The following is a 17,773-nucleotide window of genomic DNA, read 5'->3' as shown; positions in this document are numbered from 1 at the left end:
GGAGGCTAATGTTTTATTTTTTTATTTTAAAAGTGTTTTTAAAAGTAATTATTATTTTATTTTAAATTAAATTTTTAATTTTTAAAATTATTTTGATATATCAGTATCAAAAATAATTTTTAAAAAATAAAAAAATACTATTTTAATATATATTCAAGTAAAAATTATTTTAAAAAGTAATTACTATTATTATGTTTTTAAATAATTCAAAAAAATATTTATTTTTTTAAATAAGAAATTATAATCAATGTTTTAAAGAATTTATTTTCTCAAACAGAGCACATCGATTTCAAAGGGTTTGTTCAATCGTACTTGACATGAGTTGATTTAAGAATACTACTATGGAGTTAATTGTTTCGAGTGAAGAAGGTGGTTTATGGTTAATTAGGTCTTCTTATTTAACGATCTTTATTGTCATGAGATGAAAAGACTAATGAATTCACAATGCGTTAAAGTTTCACTACTTGTGTTTTCTAGATAAATTAGTTATTTTACTTTTGAGGTTGTGTTTTTTTTTTTTTTTCAGAAAAAATATAAATATATAATTTTTTAATATGTTTTTTTAACAAAAGAAATTCTAAGCATGAATAGAAAAAAAAAAGAACAATATATACTAATAAATACAAAATAAAGGTGTTAACATGTTTATTTAACCTAGTTTATATTATTGTTTTCAAACATTAAAGGATATATACATAGATGTTTTTAATGTAATTTTTGACTTCAAGAAAAATATAATCATGAATAAAAAATTGATATCTGTGCATAAAAAAATAAGAATCATATATTTATATTACACTATAATTTAGATCATAATATTATAATAATTTTATAAAAAATAAATTAAAATAAATTAATCATATAACAATGAACACGAGACATGTCAGAAAAATGATTTAAATGCCACTCTTGAAATCGATATTTGGTGGTCAGGTGACTCGATACTTGTTGACTGAAGAGTGTAACCACCACTCTCTCATTAACTTATATAACACATATAATTAATTTTTTAGTAATATTTTTATTTATAAAATTACTAATTTTTTTTTTAGAAATCAGTTTATTGAAAAAAAACATCTATACAAGTAAAAGAAAAATCTAATTTTAAAGGATGGGAACCATTTTAATATATTTAAAAAAAATTAAAAACACAAAAACTTCTTTGGACGCCCGTTTTAAAAAAATAATTTTAAGAGTGGTATAGTCAATTCACTGTGCCTTAAAAAACATGAAAAGACTGATTTACCCCCTTAAAATTTAACAATAATTAACGGATTCTTATAAAAATATCAAATTACCCCAAAAGGAATTAGTTATATGATTTTATTATATAATGGTAAAATTTTCAATTCACGCGCACACAATCTTCAATGGCAACATTTTCAAGATCTCATCCATACAAATAAAATAATAATAAAAATATACTATTTTATTAAATTTTTTCATAAAAAATATTATTCTACCTAAACTTTTAAATTCACGTGCTATTCTTTTTTATATATAAAAAAAAACGTGTTTTCCTCGTGAAAATTGAAGAAACAGCTAGCAACTGAAACTGATGGCTGAATTGCAAATGTGAATAGTTAGCACTCTGGGTAGTGGACCCCATCTACTCTTGATTGTGAATGATTCGATTGCCAAATCTCAGCCATTGATTTGTGATGGGCTGTTTTCAAGATTCAAAGCGGCGTGTCCTTGCTTTAAAATATATATATATATACTTGTTTTTTTTAAAAAAAAAATTAGAGTGTTTTCAGATGGGATATTAGAATAAATTTTAAAAAATAAAAATATTATTTTAATAATTTTTTTAAAAGTAAAGGTTATCAATATGAATAATGGTTACTTTCTTGCCACGTAAATACCATTAGCTGCTTTCCTTGGGAGAAAAGAAAAGGCCTAGGAATTAAGAGTGCATATAATTAACCAAAAGTCCACGACTAATGAAGCCAAGTAGTAGTTTTCAATGTTTATTTCACTTTCTTATTATTATTATTTTTCTATTTTTTCACTGTATATATAAGCATTGACAGCCTTTTCATGTCATTTTGTTTTGTATAACATACACATTGTTTTTCAACTCTGGGATTAGATTGGATTCAAATGCTTCCCTTTCAAGCTCAACCCTCTCAATTTTGTTTAAATTTCAATCATTAAATATAATTTTAGTGTTAATTTAGTAATGTGGCAGTTTATATTTGTGAAGGGGCTTTTTAAATTATTTTTATTTGAAAAAACATCGAATTAATATTTTTTAGAGGTTATTTTTATAGTTTAGACGTGTTAATATTAAAAAAATTTAACAAAACATCATTTTAATATATTTTAATTAAAAAATACTTTAAAAAAATATCATACATTACTTACCAAACAAACACAACTATATAAGTATAAGTGTAAGTGTATTTAAAAATATGGTTGCGATTACTTTTCAAAGTAATTTTTATTTTAAAATATATTAAAATAATAATTTTTTTATTTTTAAATAATTTAAAAATATAAAAAAATATTAATTTGAAGCAAATAAAAAAAATTATTATTTTAAAAAATATTTTTGAAATACAAAAACAAATAAGACAATACTATAACTCAAATTACTAGCTATTTTTTTTAATTTTCATGCTTCAAATCCAGATGATCAATTTAGGTAGGCCAGTCTTTTAATAACGATACCAGCTTATAATACCAGTATCTTAAAGAAAAAAACACATTGATTACTGTTGAAGTATCAATTTACTTCGATCTCCAAATAAAATAAAATTACTGCAATTTACCCTACAGATTCTTTCGGCTTGAAAATCTTAAAAAACAGCAGGGTTGAAATCGGTGCCATGACTCCAATACATGTTGCTCAAGTTGAGGGAGCGGGGCATGAAATCGATGCTATGAAGGGTGGCCCTGTGCAGCAGCCCCATGTGCTCGGAGGTCACAATCACCAGGGAGGCTCAATGCCATGCCTAAAAAGGCATTGCTTGCAATGGATAACGCATTCAAAGAGGGCACGTAATTGGCAAACCCAAAAATCTTGTTAAAAAATGGAAACAGGGAGAGATTGTGAAACCCCTTGCCTGTCTCCGAGTGTCTGAAAAAAAAAAACAAAAAACGAGATGATCCTTATCTCCTCCACCGCTAGATCTCCACCCTCATGCAATAAATACCAGAGGTGCTTTGATAAAGTGGCTTGTACTATTAATTGCATTGCTCATCAGCCAAAATAATTACAGACGGGAAAATATATCTCGTGGGCATCCTCATAAATCTTTGAAGTGAATGAATTTCAGGTCTCTAGGCACTAGGCAAACATGCATAATCTCTTGGCAGGGTTTTTTTTAACTTGGAAAATAAGAAATCAAGAACAACAAAAGAAAGCACAAAACTTTGCTTCAAGTTTTAAATCAAAATCTCTGACGATTTGCTTAAGTGTTGAATGATTTTTTTTTTTTTTTACTTTCTTATATATAAGTCTAAAAATGACTTTCAAGGTTTTGAAAATCTATTCCAAAGACCTATTGACATTCATAATTTTTGTTGGAAATTGACATTGACTGGTAACTTCTAATAGAACAGAAGATGGCCCTAGGGCTGCATGACAAAGCTAATCTGACATGATTATCCTTGGGACTCGAGAATTTGACAAAAAGGGTCAGGAAAGAGTTAGTAGCCATATTCCACTTGGCTGCGTGCAAATTGGCGCATGATTTGTTTGTCTTGTAAATTGGACCTTTGTGGGAACCAATCTCAATTTTTGTGGGTCCTTGAAGGGTTTTTTTGCCCCACATCCATGAAATTTGTTCCACATTTCTTAAACATGGGTCGGGTTTCCTCTTGGTCACATCAATTTTTACAGCTCCTAAATTCAAGTTGTCAGATAGCTGGACAACTTCTCGAGTCAAGTCGGGCAGTAGAATAGGGAAAAAAACAAATTAAGCTATACATTGTTGTTTTTTGTCATATCCTACCAATAATACCTTACTGTATATACTCGAGTATTTCCAAAACATACACCATGACCATGATATTACAGCACCAAATTGTTAGCCTCAAGATTTCTTTCTAATTTTTCATGTTAAATTCCTCTTATTCTACATTGCACAGCAAACTCTTCACTTCAGATTTCTTCCTAGTCCTGGTAAACCAAAATGCTCAGAGTTCCGTTAGCTTCTTGCTATTCTAGCTTGTAAAACTACTCGTCATGTATGATGTTATAAATATACGATGAATGGAAGCTCATACTGGTGAGGGTGAGAGTAGAAAATCTGGCTGTAATCTTTGGAGAGGTATCCCACAAAAGGGACAGAAGGGTTTAGTGGGGATTTCTTTAACAGAAGATTTTGTCAACGATTTGAAATCTAAAGGATAACCAGGCAATGTAAAGAGAGTCTCCGGTGGCAATTTGGAAGCTCGTCTACAACAACACTTGCAAAACCATAAAGGGATAGCTGGGCAAACCTGCATGGAAACAGCACATCTTGCCATTTGGTAGATCTGAACAGTTTCGTCAGTATTGTTAGAGCAGTGGCAATGTGTAACTTCTGGAGAATCAAAAGTAACTGGCTCTGAACAATAGATACATTGCTCTTCAACTCCATATTCACTTGACTGAAGCCTGTGTTGAACAAAAAATCACATGGTAAGAGAATAAGCACGGCTCAAATATAATAAACAGAAGCGCCCATTTTGCAGACAAACTTAAATCTTCATAGCAAAGATCAGCATTTCAGCTAGGCCATTCTCTGCAAGCAAGCAAGCGCTTGGAAATTGGAATAGCCATAATTGTATAATGTTTCAAGACTAGCCTTTTAGTTCGACCTGATTCTAAAGACATTTGAAACTCGCAGAGTAAATCATCCACTGCATGTTTCACATAGCAATTCATCTTTTTTATTGATCTTGGTGTCTGAAACAAAGTGCATTTTGATCTATATAACAATTTTTTTTGATTTGCTACCAGTTTTCCTCGTATATTTGTAAACTTACTGTTAGCAGATTGAAAGTGTTAAAAAAAAATTACAAATATTTCCTCCCATGAGAATAAACTCTCGTAGCTAACTAACCCCACTCAATTAAAAGTGACGACTTATTTAACTGAGCTCAGATCCCACTTTTTATGCTTCCACGGAATGGGGTAATTTACGGAGAAGATAAAACAAAGGAAATGATGTCATTTCAGCTTTTATTTTTATTTGAGGTGATGGAGCTCTTTGCATTTATGATAGTTAAAAAAAATGCATTATGCAACACAGGTTCTCTTTTCTTATTCCTCATGTTCAAGAAACGATGCCGTTGTCTATTATTTCCTCCTTTTTCAAGAAAACGCACGGTCCTCTAAGTCGCCCCATCTCTGGCCCATGGAAGAACTGATGAAATAATTATAATATCATAATTAACATATCTTTCATCATTGAGAACAAAATGGTAAGGAGTACCTTCTTTCATGCTTTCTGACTTCTGATGCGAGGACTTTTAGTTGATCCCTAACACGATCATGATTAAGTGCAATCCACAGCTCCATTTGTTTTACTCCAACAGGATACCAAAATCCAGGTCGGGAAAACGTTGTGGTTGAATCAGACAAACGATTTATAAGAGTAGCCAAACTGAAACCCACAAGCCTTTCACGAAGTTCTTGTTCACTGCTAAAAAGAAGCTCTAACCACAAAGTGAGATGCTCCGCTTTGGCAGCCGCTGAACCTCCTAAGTTCACTTTACAATTAATTTCTTCAGCCTCCACATCAGATAGCATCACACGTCTACAGATTATATTAAGGAGGTGCAATTGTCGAGATGTTATCTTTGAGAAATTCTCCGGGATGCATGCCAGAACCTCGCCAATGGAAAGGCCTGTGTATGAACCCAAAAATGTCACAGAAAGCCACTTAACCAGTATACGGTCCACGTACTTTGGTGCAGACTGCTTGAAAGCCAACAGTGCTGCCACTATATCCCAAACAACTAGAGGGTTTTCCAGATTTTCATATTTCGTTAAGTACCATAGAATATCAGATTCCCAATAATTCAATTCATTTGCAGAAAAACCAAGAAAGGCTTCGCTAGTGAAATCAGAGGAAGAAGGAGACAGTATATCCTTCTGTTGTCCACCTATCCAGAGGAACTCAACGACAGCCTTCTGAAGCCTGCACATTCCACAGAAGAGTAATTATTTATGTGGAACAAAGGCAAACAAGCACCAACACAATATGTTTGAATGTTGGTTTATCCTTGTTGACTTATTTCTCTTCGGTATTCTTTTGCTGCTAGCAGTTGGTCAAAAGGCCTTTTCAATTAAATTCAGTTGCACTAGATTCTTTCGACCTTTTCTTAATATCTCGCCATCCACTCACAAGAGCTGATAAGATGCAAGAACTTATGATTGTTGGAATTGATAAAGCATTTTGGCAGAATGATTTGGCTTACCTTCCCTCGTACATGGGATCCAACGAATCACCATCTACATTACGAACCTGCAAATATCAAGAAGCGTTGTTTCAGTAATTAATCTAAAGCATGCATACATATAATATCCCATCATCAGCATCACGGTAATAAACAAATACATTTCTTCTGTTAGAGAAGACAGGAGAGTTTTGTTATTTTTGAACATGACAGGAAAGTTGAGAACATGTAGGCTCAAACCATATGCATCCAAAGGCAATATAAATGTTCAATATTTTAATACGTTTAAAGTTCTGAATTCTGATGGCCAGTACATTATCTAGTTAACAGTTGACAATCTACCTTCATTCTATTTTGGGGACTAAAACTTTCAAGAGATAGGTAAAAGCTAAGCATCAAGTGCAGAAAGAACCTTCTTGATCTTTCCACGTTCAGGAAAAATTGACAGTGACATTTTTCAAACTCAGCTTTCTAAGGAGCCATGTCATGAAGCTCAAAGTAAAATGTGTCACAACCATAATTTGATACAGTTGGGTATAATGAGTAAGAAATCTAAGAATACAATCAGATAATTCCGAGGGGGAAATAAAGCACTTTAATAGAAATGTCGTACACAACTAAAAACATGTAGATGATGAGGGTGATAAATTTAGGTGAAGTAACATACCATTGCAAGCGCAATATTTCCAGGGGATACTGCCACACCAAGGCATGAAACAAAAACATTTGGAAGCTGCAAATAATTTTAAATTTTAGAGCTAGAGTATATATGCTATAATAAATAAACAGGAAAAAAGGTTAACATCATACATCATTTGAGCTCCTCAAACCAGGAGTATTTGAAGGAATCGATACTTCACAAAGAGCACTTCCATGCAAAACCCAAGCACGGACATAATTTTCCTTGCATCATTAAATGTTCAATGTTATGTAATTGATGGACTTACAATTAATCGTATAACTTAAAAGTCAAAAAGTGCCATGACATTGCACAGAATAAATCTTAGTACCTGGCCACAGCTGTACAAACAACATCCATCAAAAGCCCAAGCTAAACCTGTGACCTGATGAGTTATTAAATATATGAAGGATCATCAAAAAGCAGCAGAAGACTGATCAACTATATATTAAGATACTTACAACACAGTCATGAGCATCATATAAACAAGCTTTATCAAATTTGGAGCTGGATATGTCAGCTGTCCATACTTCAAATGAACCAGATCCTTTGCCAACTGCTAAAAGCATTTTGTGCATGGTTTGAACAGGTACCGCCAATGATAGCACTGAAATTGGGATACAATTGACAGATACAACCTGCTTGGAAATTTAAATGTCAGAATTCACTGCTATGAGTAAATATGCAAACAGAACTGTTGAAGGAGATGACAACACCAACCTCCTTCAGCAGAGAAAAGGCAGCATTATTGGCCCCTGATGGCTCCAGCAACTCCTCACCCTTCCCAATCCAGATCCTCACACTGAAAAGAAAGAAAAATGGAGGGGTTAAAGGTTCTGTCATCCTTAGTAAAAAGGTAATGTGAAGTGGGGTTTGGCTATTCAGGTGCTCAGAAGAATGGCCTTACACCATCAGCATGTGTCCATTCAACTAGGCACCAGTTACAATTGGCATTGTATAAATTTCTTTTCTTCATCCTAAAGTTACTATACTATCAGAGATATTTTACTTTCTCTGAAAAGGGATATGAAGACAAATCGATTAGGTGACACCATTGAACTAAGTGATTCTATAGATTCTAAGAGACATACGACCTACAAACTTGCAGTGAGGACAAAGCTATTCTGTTTGAAACCATTTCCAGCATATCGATGTCAGAACACAAGGTCCATAGCTTACATGTATTAAAAAATAAAATTATCATGGTACTATAAAGAAATTGAAAAACTGATCAGATGTTCTTGCATACCTAACTCACCTCCCATCAGAACTCCCACTAGCCAATAAGACCTGAGGATTAGACTTGGAACCCAGTAATGCCAAACTGATTGTAGTGACCCATGAATTATGGGCTTGAAGAAGTCCAATAAATGTTACAGTAGTAGGGACCCTACTATGCTCAATAGAGTAGTATTGTGGCACATTAATTCTCCAGACAGAGATTTTACCAGACTTCCCTCCAACTGCAAGTATAGAGAATCCATTGGATGAGTCATTTTCTGGAGCTGAACAGATTTTTGATGGCAACCACAGTACTGGTGACCAGGCAATAACAAGTGACGATAACATGGCACAGCGAGAAGCATATTTCTCTGCAGTAATGAGTGGGAGTGTGCAGTTCCCAAGGACCTGAATATTAAATAACAGGCAGAAAAAAGGTTTCAAGAGGCGTTTCCCATGTCAGATTGGACAAGAAAATGCAAACTATATAGTTACATATTTAAGTTCCCATCACTATAGAAAGGGAGGAGAGAAGGATAAGATAAGGGATTGTTTCTTTCTTTCCTTTCCCCTTTTCCTTTCCTTTCTTTCTTTCTTTCTTTTTTCCCTGAGAACAGCTTACCTTAGTTGTCCTCCTTCTGTCTATTTTATTTTTCTGGTCAGATCCAGCAGTGGTGCTCCCCCTATTTATAGGATTTGATAGCTGGGTCTGAAAAGTTTCTGAGTCCTTAATTCTGTACGGTCATTGAAAAAAGATCTAATGAGTTGTAGTTAAAATTAAAGAAATATCCAAGGAAACAGCAAACTCAAAGGATTCTTCAATGTAAGTTCTCATTTGCCAGATAAAAAACCGGTTGGGGTAATACCAAAAGAAAGGAAAGTTCTATTCTTGTCAGCTCAGTTCCATAGAGAAAGTGGAGATGAAACAGAAAGGAGAACGATTTAAGAAAAAGAAAAATTCGGTGCCCTTTCTTCTTTCATCCCTGAACCCATTTTAGAGATAAATTTGATGGTCCACATGAAAGATGTTAGTTAAAAGCATTTTCAACCATTTCTTACTTTTCTCTTCATAAACAAAAGAGTGCAATATTAGGAAGCTATAAAATTTTCCTATTCAGTTTTCTCTTGTTGTGAACTCGACAGAGGGCAAAGAAGACATATATGCAGTTTTCGTCATGTACTTTGAGAGACAGTAAAGAGTTAAGGCAGTAGAAGAATCTTCTAACCAAAAATGAGGGGAGTAAGAAAAGGGAAAGAACTATTTACTTGTAAGTGGTAACATTCACTTTCCTTCGCTTGTATTGCTTTAATGTGCCAGAGTTTGGCAAGTCATTAGCACAGGATTTTGGTCGCTCATCAGCACATCCTTGGATTATTGGATGCCCCTGGGGGAAGACTCAAAATATTAAAGATATTAACAATAATGATAACAAAAACAATCCTTGGATGATGCAGCAACTGGGAACATAATCAAATGGTAACCAGACAATTCAAACCAGTTGATTTAATAACTGAGAACTTACATGGGAGAATTCAGAGGGGGTATTATCTAACTCCCCAAAATTGATTTTGGCAAGATAATCATATAGCCTATCTGATATATCCACAACCTACAGGAAAGTGCAAGATTGATAACTGTGATCAATGCATATAAACATGATGAACATCCCAAACCAAAAATTATATTCCACCATTACTTGCAAGCATCATATCTATTAGATAATCATTCAGTAAATGATGGTTATAAAAGGAAAAAAATTTCATTGACTTTTCAATCCTCACTACAATTTAGAAAATTGCATTAATAAGTGCTTCATTACCTCTACCCACTCGGCACTAAAATCACAAAAAGGTGGACGGTAAATCTTAACACGCCCTTCTACAGTGCAAACAGCAAGCAAGCACCTGCATAGAATTACATTACAAATGGAACACCATTAATTGATCAGCTCAACCTTTAAATGAACTTAGTTCAAGAGGAGCAAAGTCTGTGAACATTATCGTGACAACTCATCATATGACCAAAACCCTTAGATTCATACCCATAATTCGGAGCCATTCCAATTGGGGACCATGAAATTGACCGAACACATGGACGACGGTCTCGAGATAATGCAGCGGGCAGCATGCAGTTAGTGAATAAATCTGCAAGCATTCCGAATAATAAAACAACATGTTTAACTGTGTAAATCAAAAGGCTGAAACCTATTTCTCAAAAGAACTAGTAATAAAGGCATACCCTCCCTATTAACACAACCAATTGGGTATGGTTCGCATGTCGGAACTCTGATCAAACCTCTTGGTCCATAAGGCACTGCTGGATTCTAAACCTCACAAAATCACAGTAATCAATAAAAAATTACTAGGAACTTAAGACATTAGAATAATAAAAGCCCAAATTTCCACACCTGAAATAGAAAGCCTCAAACTTTTTACATCGCATCTACTAAAGAAACGCATAATAAACTCCAAATTACAAAAGTAACTATCAGTATCATAGCAGCACTAACAAACAAGTGAAACACAAGAATCCAAACAATAAAACACCAATATCCCTTTAACTATGACGATGATGATGACCAATATCCCTTCTATCCAAGGAAATTGTTGAATTTCCTTGGCTTCTTTCTTGTAACTACTAGTAATAATACTAACTAATTATGCAACACCAAAAACATAAACACTTCCATCACTGAATTTGCTAAGCTAAAATCTAAAAAAAATTGAACTTTTTAGTTGCATTCACATAACCACAAAATCATCTCCAGATACAATAGTAATTAGCATATGCAGCAACTAATTAAGAAAAAATAAGGAATTAAAAGCTAAAGTTAAAAAAATAGCTTCAGATTTTGTTCTTGCAATTACTAATAACAATAGTTACTAGCTAAGCAAAACCAAAAACACACACAAAAAAAAAGCTTCCTTCTGAATTGGCTAAGCCAAAATTTAAAATTTTTGAAACTTTTTCAATGCGTTCACTATATATCCACACAATGTACTCTAATTACGATCTCAATTAGTAGAATCAGTAACTAATTAACAAAAAAAGAAGCTTCGATAGACTGCATTGGCTCAATAGACTGTTATTAGTAGCAAGAGTGAGTAAATAGAGAATGGTGATTACCAGAATGGTGACGAGGTGAGCGGAAGCGACTGCGATGAAGTTATCGTCGGACCAAGCAATGGAGTTTGGGTACGACGGCGACGCCACTAACGCCACCGCCTGGAATCGCGACGCCATTGACGGTGACTGATTCTGCACGGTTAAAGTAGAGTGAAGAGAGGAGGTTTTTTTTTTTTTTTTTTTTGGGGGGGTTGGGGGGATTGGAGGGAAAATTAGGAGTTTTATTATTTGCTGCAAAACCCTAGTTCGAATCCTGAGTTGGTGCTTCTATCTAGAGAGGCTGTCTTCTCTTGTTCTCTCTCCTTTTATTCCCGTTAATATTTTTCAATATAAACGACACCGTTTTCTGTTCCTCTATTGATCCGGATAGGGTGATTTGGGTCAGGTTAATATTTGTCATTGAAATTTTTTCTTGAGAAAGATCTTCTCATAAAATTAAAATAAAACAATATTATTTCAATATATTTCTAAATAAATATTCTTTAAAAAAACAACCTCGATTATACTATCAAATATCCCGTAATTTGTGACGCAACTTTGCTGATGCTTCGGAGATGGAGGAAGTGGTTGGCCCATGGAGAAGGATGATAGAACAGCCAGTCAGATCAAGAGAAGTCCCATGAGCACAGAAACAACTTTCCATGTTTACTCAGTGATCATTTCCAGGTCCTCGTCGTGCCTCTGCTCTGCTCTCATCTCCCTCACCCAGCTCCATTATTTTCATTACCTCCATTTGCACTTTACCTTCTTCGATTCCAGGCAGTCTCCCAATACATTCTGAGCAGCTCTTGTTTCGAACCTGCAAATTCACCTCCTTCTCCTTGCCAATGCCCTGGAGTTTCTTGCTTTCCCAACAACAGCCTTCAAGCCAATGCCTAAAACCTTTCAGGATCTGGACTTCTTAGAATCGCGAACAATTCCATGTTTCCCATCTCTGCCTCCCAAACATCATAGCAACGTTTGTTTCGATAAAAGCAGACCTTGTTCTAGAGATTATGCATTTGGTAACTTGTTTCGATTAAATTAAACTAGATAAATGGCTTGTAGAATGCCGTTGCAGGCTAAGATAAAAAAAAAGGTTTGCGTGATTATGATGACATGTATAAAAAAGTGCTTCCCCGAAAAAATTATAAAATTCAAGTTTTATATAATTTATTATTAAATACTAAAATTAATTTTTTATTATAAAAATACACTTAAATAAACTTTAATTAACATAAAAAACCATGACTCAAGTCATAAAGTTAAAATAATCTTATAAAACAATTAAAATAATATTATAATATCCTATTAAAATAATTTAAATGAAAAAAATCAGATTAAAAATATTAATTAATAAAAAAATAAATAAATTCAAGGAGCTAGATGATGAAAATCAATCTAGGGCTAAGAAAAAACCTTATGTATGGATATTAAAAACAAACTACCACCTCAAATTTAAAAATACTAGTTGAAAGATGAAATTATATAAAAACAATTAAGTAATCAAGAAAAAAATCATTGACTATGCAAGTAAATCCTTAATGTTAGCAAAGAAAAGGGATTGCACGTTTATTTAGTCTTCAATTCCAATCTCTGAATTTCTAGTTCTTTGATATTTTTTATATGAAAGCAATTGAATTTGATATTTTTTAAATTGAGAATCAACCGAACACGTAGTATTTCCCCAACACTAAAAGGTCCCATCATTGGCATAAAAACAAATCACAAAAATCAATCTCAGATCAGTGTAATATTAAAAGGACCAGATAAAAAAAATACCAAAAAAAATAAAAATTCAGGACAAAAACAAATCTTTTATTATGCAAATTAAAAGCGAAAGCTAACACAGCGTGCCCTAGCTATATGAATGGTGAAAGCTCTCACATGCGCGCACGCAACATTTTTTTTGTTATAAAAAATTTATATATGAAAGTTTTTCCAACTCGTATATGTAAATAAAAAAATGTGTGTATATATTAAATAAATTAAAAATAATATATTTGAAAAATAAAAATAAAATATTATTAAAAATAAATAAAGATAAAAATGAAAAATTGATACATATTAATAGATTAAAAAATTTAACATTACAACATTGGCTTTGTCCTAGATGATTTTATTTATTAAAATCAAATACACACAAAATTAATAAAATAAAATAAAATAAAATAAAATATTATGTGGTGCTATACTTGTTATAAATATTATGAAAAATAAATAAATATTTTTTTATTCATATAAAACACAAAAAAAAAATTATAGATGAATTAGGATAATATATTTAGAAATTAAATGCATACAAAATAATTAAAAAATAACTATAATTTTAAAGAGGCTATATAAACAAAATTATTAAGAGAAAAATATATAAATTTAAATATTAATAAAATATTAATCTTGAAAAAAAACATATGTAAAGGCATTAATCTAAAAAAAATAAAAAAACTTAGATACTATAGGGCCTAACAAGCCATGCTACCCTGTTTGGGCTGTCTTATCAGGGCTAGCATATAGGCCTGCTAGGGCAGACCCACACGCTTAAACTCGTAATTTTTTTGTTCATTGTAAAATTATCAATTCATTTATTTTGAAAAATAAATAAATTAGATGGCGCTTCATTTGATTTTCCCTGTATTTTGACCATTATGGTGACTAAAAAATACAAGTTTGAGTTTTTTTACTCAAAAATTTATTTTCAATTTCTTTTGATAAAAACACCTGGAAAACACAACACAAACTTTGATAAACTTTATTTATGACATGAAAAAAATTCAAAAACTGTTTCAAAATCTGAAATCAACCAAAAACAAAAAAATTTCTTGAGTCCATGTTAATTTTTTTCAAGGCATTTTCAAGGTAAAAAACACCGAAGCTGAAATCTCATTATCTTATGAAACCATTTAATATAAAAATTGATTATTTTGTTGGTTAAAATTGATACCAATGATATTTTCTCTTTATATTTGGAATTTGATGACCTTATTCTCTCATTTCTCAAATCATGGACTATAATATAATAAAAATAAATTTTTATATTAAAATTGAATTGAAAAAAATTAAAAAATCAAATATGTAAAAGTTTTAAAGTATGAGAACTAAATTAACTTTTTGTATGAATTTTAAAATCATTGTTAATAATTTATTAAGCTTTTTATACTCCGGTCTTTTTTTTTATATAATTTTATCCTTGTCCAGCAAATTTGATTTATTTGCCCTTCAATTTAACCCAAAAAATGCAATCATGTAAAAAATTTTAAAAACCAAATTAAAAAAAAAAGTAAATTTTTGAATAATAAATCCATGTAAAAGAGTGAACAGTGATATGCGCATTGTAAAAATGTCATATCTTTTAGATTTTTAAAAATTAATTAAACTTTTTATATTTTTAATAAAGTCGCCGTCATTGTTTTAACTTATTTCAATATATGTTATTATTGGTCAAGCTAGTTTTGAACATTCAAGTTATCACTTACAATCATAATAATAAGATACAATTTAGAGTCAATCTAGCCCAAGATTGGGTGCCCGATCGCATGGGTTGATTATGTCCATCAAAGTGTTTTTTTAATAAAAAAATTATTAAAATAATATAATTTTAAAAAGAAGTATATTTGTTTCCCTAATCTACCATTTGTTTTAGTAATTATTTTAGAGCATGTTTCATATTATAATTATTTGTTTAAAATATTTTTTATTTAAAAATATATTATTTTTTTATTTAAAAATATATTAATTTTTTATTTTTAAAAACTAATTTTTAATATCAAGACATTAAAAAAATTTAAAAACATAAAAAAATTACAAATAAATAAAATTTTTATTTTTTTCAAAAACCTTTTTTCTCTGAAAAAATAAACCGTGGCTAATGTTTTGTTGAATTTATCTCCTTTCATAACATGAGAAAGTAGTTTGACACGTGTTTCATTTGATTTTACCGCTTCCGCGTCTTCTACCTTAATATATACTAACCAATAGCTGACAAGCAATCATTGTTTGAATCGCCAAACAGGCCTCATCTTATAACAAGGGCTTATTATTACACACGAGGAAAGTGAAGTGTGTGATTGCAGCCAAAACGCAGCATCGGCCAAAGTTTCAAGCCTTGAGACAAGGAACAACAAGAAACCCTAGCTAGCTTCTTCGTTCTCTCTCTCGAAACCTCCGCGACTAGCTTCCCGACTCGCTTCAACTGCTCGCTCCGGCATCGACATTTCTTTCTCTCTCGGTACAATGATCAATAACCTATAGCTCATCTCTCTCTCTCTCTCGAACCTCTTCAAGTTCATTTTAGGGTTTCAAGATTCCAATCTTCGATTGTTAAACCCTAACAACTTCCAAAACTTGAATCTTACAGCAACTAATTGAATTACTGCACAATAATTACGATTAATCGACTGTGATTTCTTGCTTAATTGTTATTCAATGCAGTTCGTGTTCTCTAGAGTATTTATTCTTAGTATTTGTAAGTTTTTTTCATTAAAAACAAAATTAACTTTTATTTTGATTGAAATTGAGAAGATGGTAATACTAACTGACTCCTTAACATATTGAAAACACTTTGATGCTCCGTTCGAGCTATCTAATTGGATTAACTCGAAATGTGTGGTGTGGGTTGAGACTGCTTTTACTTGATGTGAGGACGAGCTTAGGAAGTACTAACTGACTAAAGTAAGGCAGAAGGAAATGGGATGCGAGTCCATAGTCTCGTATGGCTGTATAGACTAGTTGTTGTGTGCTTGTTTTTTAAACTTTGAACGAGAAAGGCCAGATTGTTTTCTGAATTACTTACTTAATGAATTGTTGAGTTGGTGAATTTAATCTGAGAACAGAAAAGTCTTGCAAAGTTATGTGAAAGCCAGATGCCCCCTAGCCTCTACCCGAGGGCGACTTGAAAAGGGGGAATTTGGGGGTGTATTTGTAATTTACAGGGTTGTTTTGTTCAATTCTGATTGAAAAGCGAGCTGAGTAAGGTATATAAATAAATATGTTACTTGATCTCTTGACACAAATGCTTTCTTTATGATAGATGACAAGCGCTTGGACAAATTTGAGCTTTGCAATCATGCATAGGGATATAGAGAGGGAGTGGGAAAATCAGGGTGGAGTGGAGTTATGAGTATTATTTTTTATAACTGGAGATTGTTGCTCACACTCAGAAGAGCTATACATCTGCAAAATATTGTGGAATGATGAGGAGACCAAATATATATTTCCAATTTATTATAGCTTTGGAACCTCTTGGAGAAAATGAGCGATGGAGCTTGTGGAGCGTGGTTCACATGGAGGATTGCTCTCTTGGTTTGCTTCATAGTTTTTGGTTTTGCCATACTTTTGTTATAGTCATAGTACATGCTGATGATAAATGCAACATAACCAGATAGAGTTGTTTTCGTTTCTGGAAATGTTCCTTTATTTATGCAATGCATTTGCATCGTGCAGCAAAGGCTTTGCTATATTCTTCCGATACAAAAAAATGAGTGGTCGTTTTTCTCGTACAATCTACGTTGGCAACTTACCTGCAGATATAAGAGAATCGAAAGTTGAAGATCTGTTTTACAAGGTTTGTATTAAATGTTTTCATGTGAAGCTTATACTCTTGTTAGCAGAATAATGAGATTTATTCATTTTAAGTTAATTATATGTGCACCATTATCATTGCTATTAACCTCAGAAATGATTATTTTTTCCTACTATTAAGCATGTACATGCCTGCTTGCTGTTTATCACTATTCCCTTGAGTGATGCTATATATTTCCAGCATCCCATGGTCACCTCAAAACATATCAAAAGTTCATCCAGGCACAGCTGTGCTTCCGATCAGCGGATTCAAATATTTAGAAATTTAAGCAATACATTGCTTGTCTGTATACTGCTCAGAGGATGAACAATATGCGTGCATATAACTTATGCAATGCTCGCTGTTTGCACAATAACATATAGATATGTTTGTGTGTGTGTGTGTATATGTATATATAGATGGCATGTTTAGTATTTTCTATACAGCTGCAATTTAGCTGTCCAATGGTTTACCAGTATGGCTGAGCTCACAGATTTTGTTATTTGATTTTGCAGTATGGCCGTATCCTGGATGTTGAATTGAAGATTCCACCTCGGCCCCCTTGTTATTGTTTTGTCGAGGTAGTGCTCTTACTACACTTGATATCTGCAACATATGGAGCTAGGTAGCCATCTTGTATTTTCTGGATGGAAAAAAGGACAGCGCTTTGAATTATCTTTTGGGGCCATTGTGTGCATTGTTGGTTGTCTTGGGTTGCAACAAGAGTGTAGATTTGTTTTGAGTCTGGGGTGGGGAGCAACAACTTATTGAGAAAATGCTGAAGCTATCCTAATTATCTCACCTAGAGCCCCCC

The 17,773-nt window shown here is 32.5% G+C and overlaps 2 protein-coding genes across 5 annotated transcripts; one reads left to right on the top strand and one right to left on the bottom strand.

The window, feature by feature from the left end:
* Positions 1 to 3,907: 3,907 nt before the first annotated feature.
* On the bottom strand, positions 3,908 to 11,696 carry LOC105118491 (uncharacterized). Of its 3 annotated transcripts, none has more exons than XM_011016459.1 (16): positions 11,421 to 11,696; positions 10,533 to 10,617; positions 10,336 to 10,438; positions 10,114 to 10,198; positions 9,817 to 9,903; positions 9,560 to 9,678; positions 8,916 to 9,027; positions 8,331 to 8,701; positions 7,793 to 7,874; positions 7,534 to 7,710; positions 7,404 to 7,457; positions 7,204 to 7,296; positions 7,061 to 7,126; positions 6,415 to 6,461; positions 5,427 to 6,134; positions 3,908 to 4,606 (listed from the first exon to the last, which is right to left on the bottom strand). In XM_011016459.1, the coding sequence occupies exons 1-16, from the start codon at positions 11,535 to 11,537 to the stop codon at positions 4,228 to 4,230; spliced, it is 2,685 nt and encodes an 894-aa protein (XP_011014761.1). In that variant the 5' UTR covers positions 11,538 to 11,696; the 3' UTR covers positions 3,908 to 4,227. The 3 variants fall into 3 exon arrangements, with proteins under 3 accessions (XP_011014761.1, XP_011014762.1, XP_011014763.1); XM_011016460.1 differs by having other exon boundaries at positions 7,603 to 7,710; XM_011016461.1 differs by lacking the exon at positions 10,533 to 10,617 and having other exon boundaries at positions 11,421 to 11,508.
* Positions 11,697 to 15,388: 3,692 nt separating this feature from the next.
* On the top strand, positions 15,389 to 17,767 carry LOC105118490 (serine/arginine-rich splicing factor SR34A-like). 2 transcript variants are annotated; one of them, XM_011016458.1, is made up of 4 exons: positions 15,389 to 15,627; positions 16,429 to 16,700; positions 16,842 to 16,962; positions 17,475 to 17,767. In XM_011016458.1, exons 2-4 carry the CDS (start codon positions 16,657 to 16,659, stop codon positions 17,586 to 17,588), a joined length of 279 nt encoding a protein of 92 aa, XP_011014760.1. In that variant the 5' UTR covers positions 15,389 to 15,627; positions 16,429 to 16,656; the 3' UTR covers positions 17,589 to 17,767. The 2 variants fall into 2 exon arrangements, 1 of the variants encoding a protein (XP_011014760.1); XR_840953.1 differs by lacking the exon at positions 16,429 to 16,700 and having other exon boundaries at positions 15,396 to 15,627.
* The last annotated feature ends 6 nt before the right edge of the window (positions 17,768 to 17,773 follow it).

The sequence above is a fragment of the Populus euphratica genome, unplaced genomic scaffold (genome assembly GCF_000495115.2).
Source record: "Populus euphratica unplaced genomic scaffold, PopEup_1.0 scaffold1963.1, whole genome shotgun sequence".
NCBI lineage: Eukaryota > Viridiplantae > Streptophyta > Magnoliopsida > Malpighiales > Salicaceae > Populus > Populus euphratica.
Note: the sequence above shows the minus strand (reverse complement) of the source record. Positions and strands in the feature narration are given on the sequence as shown.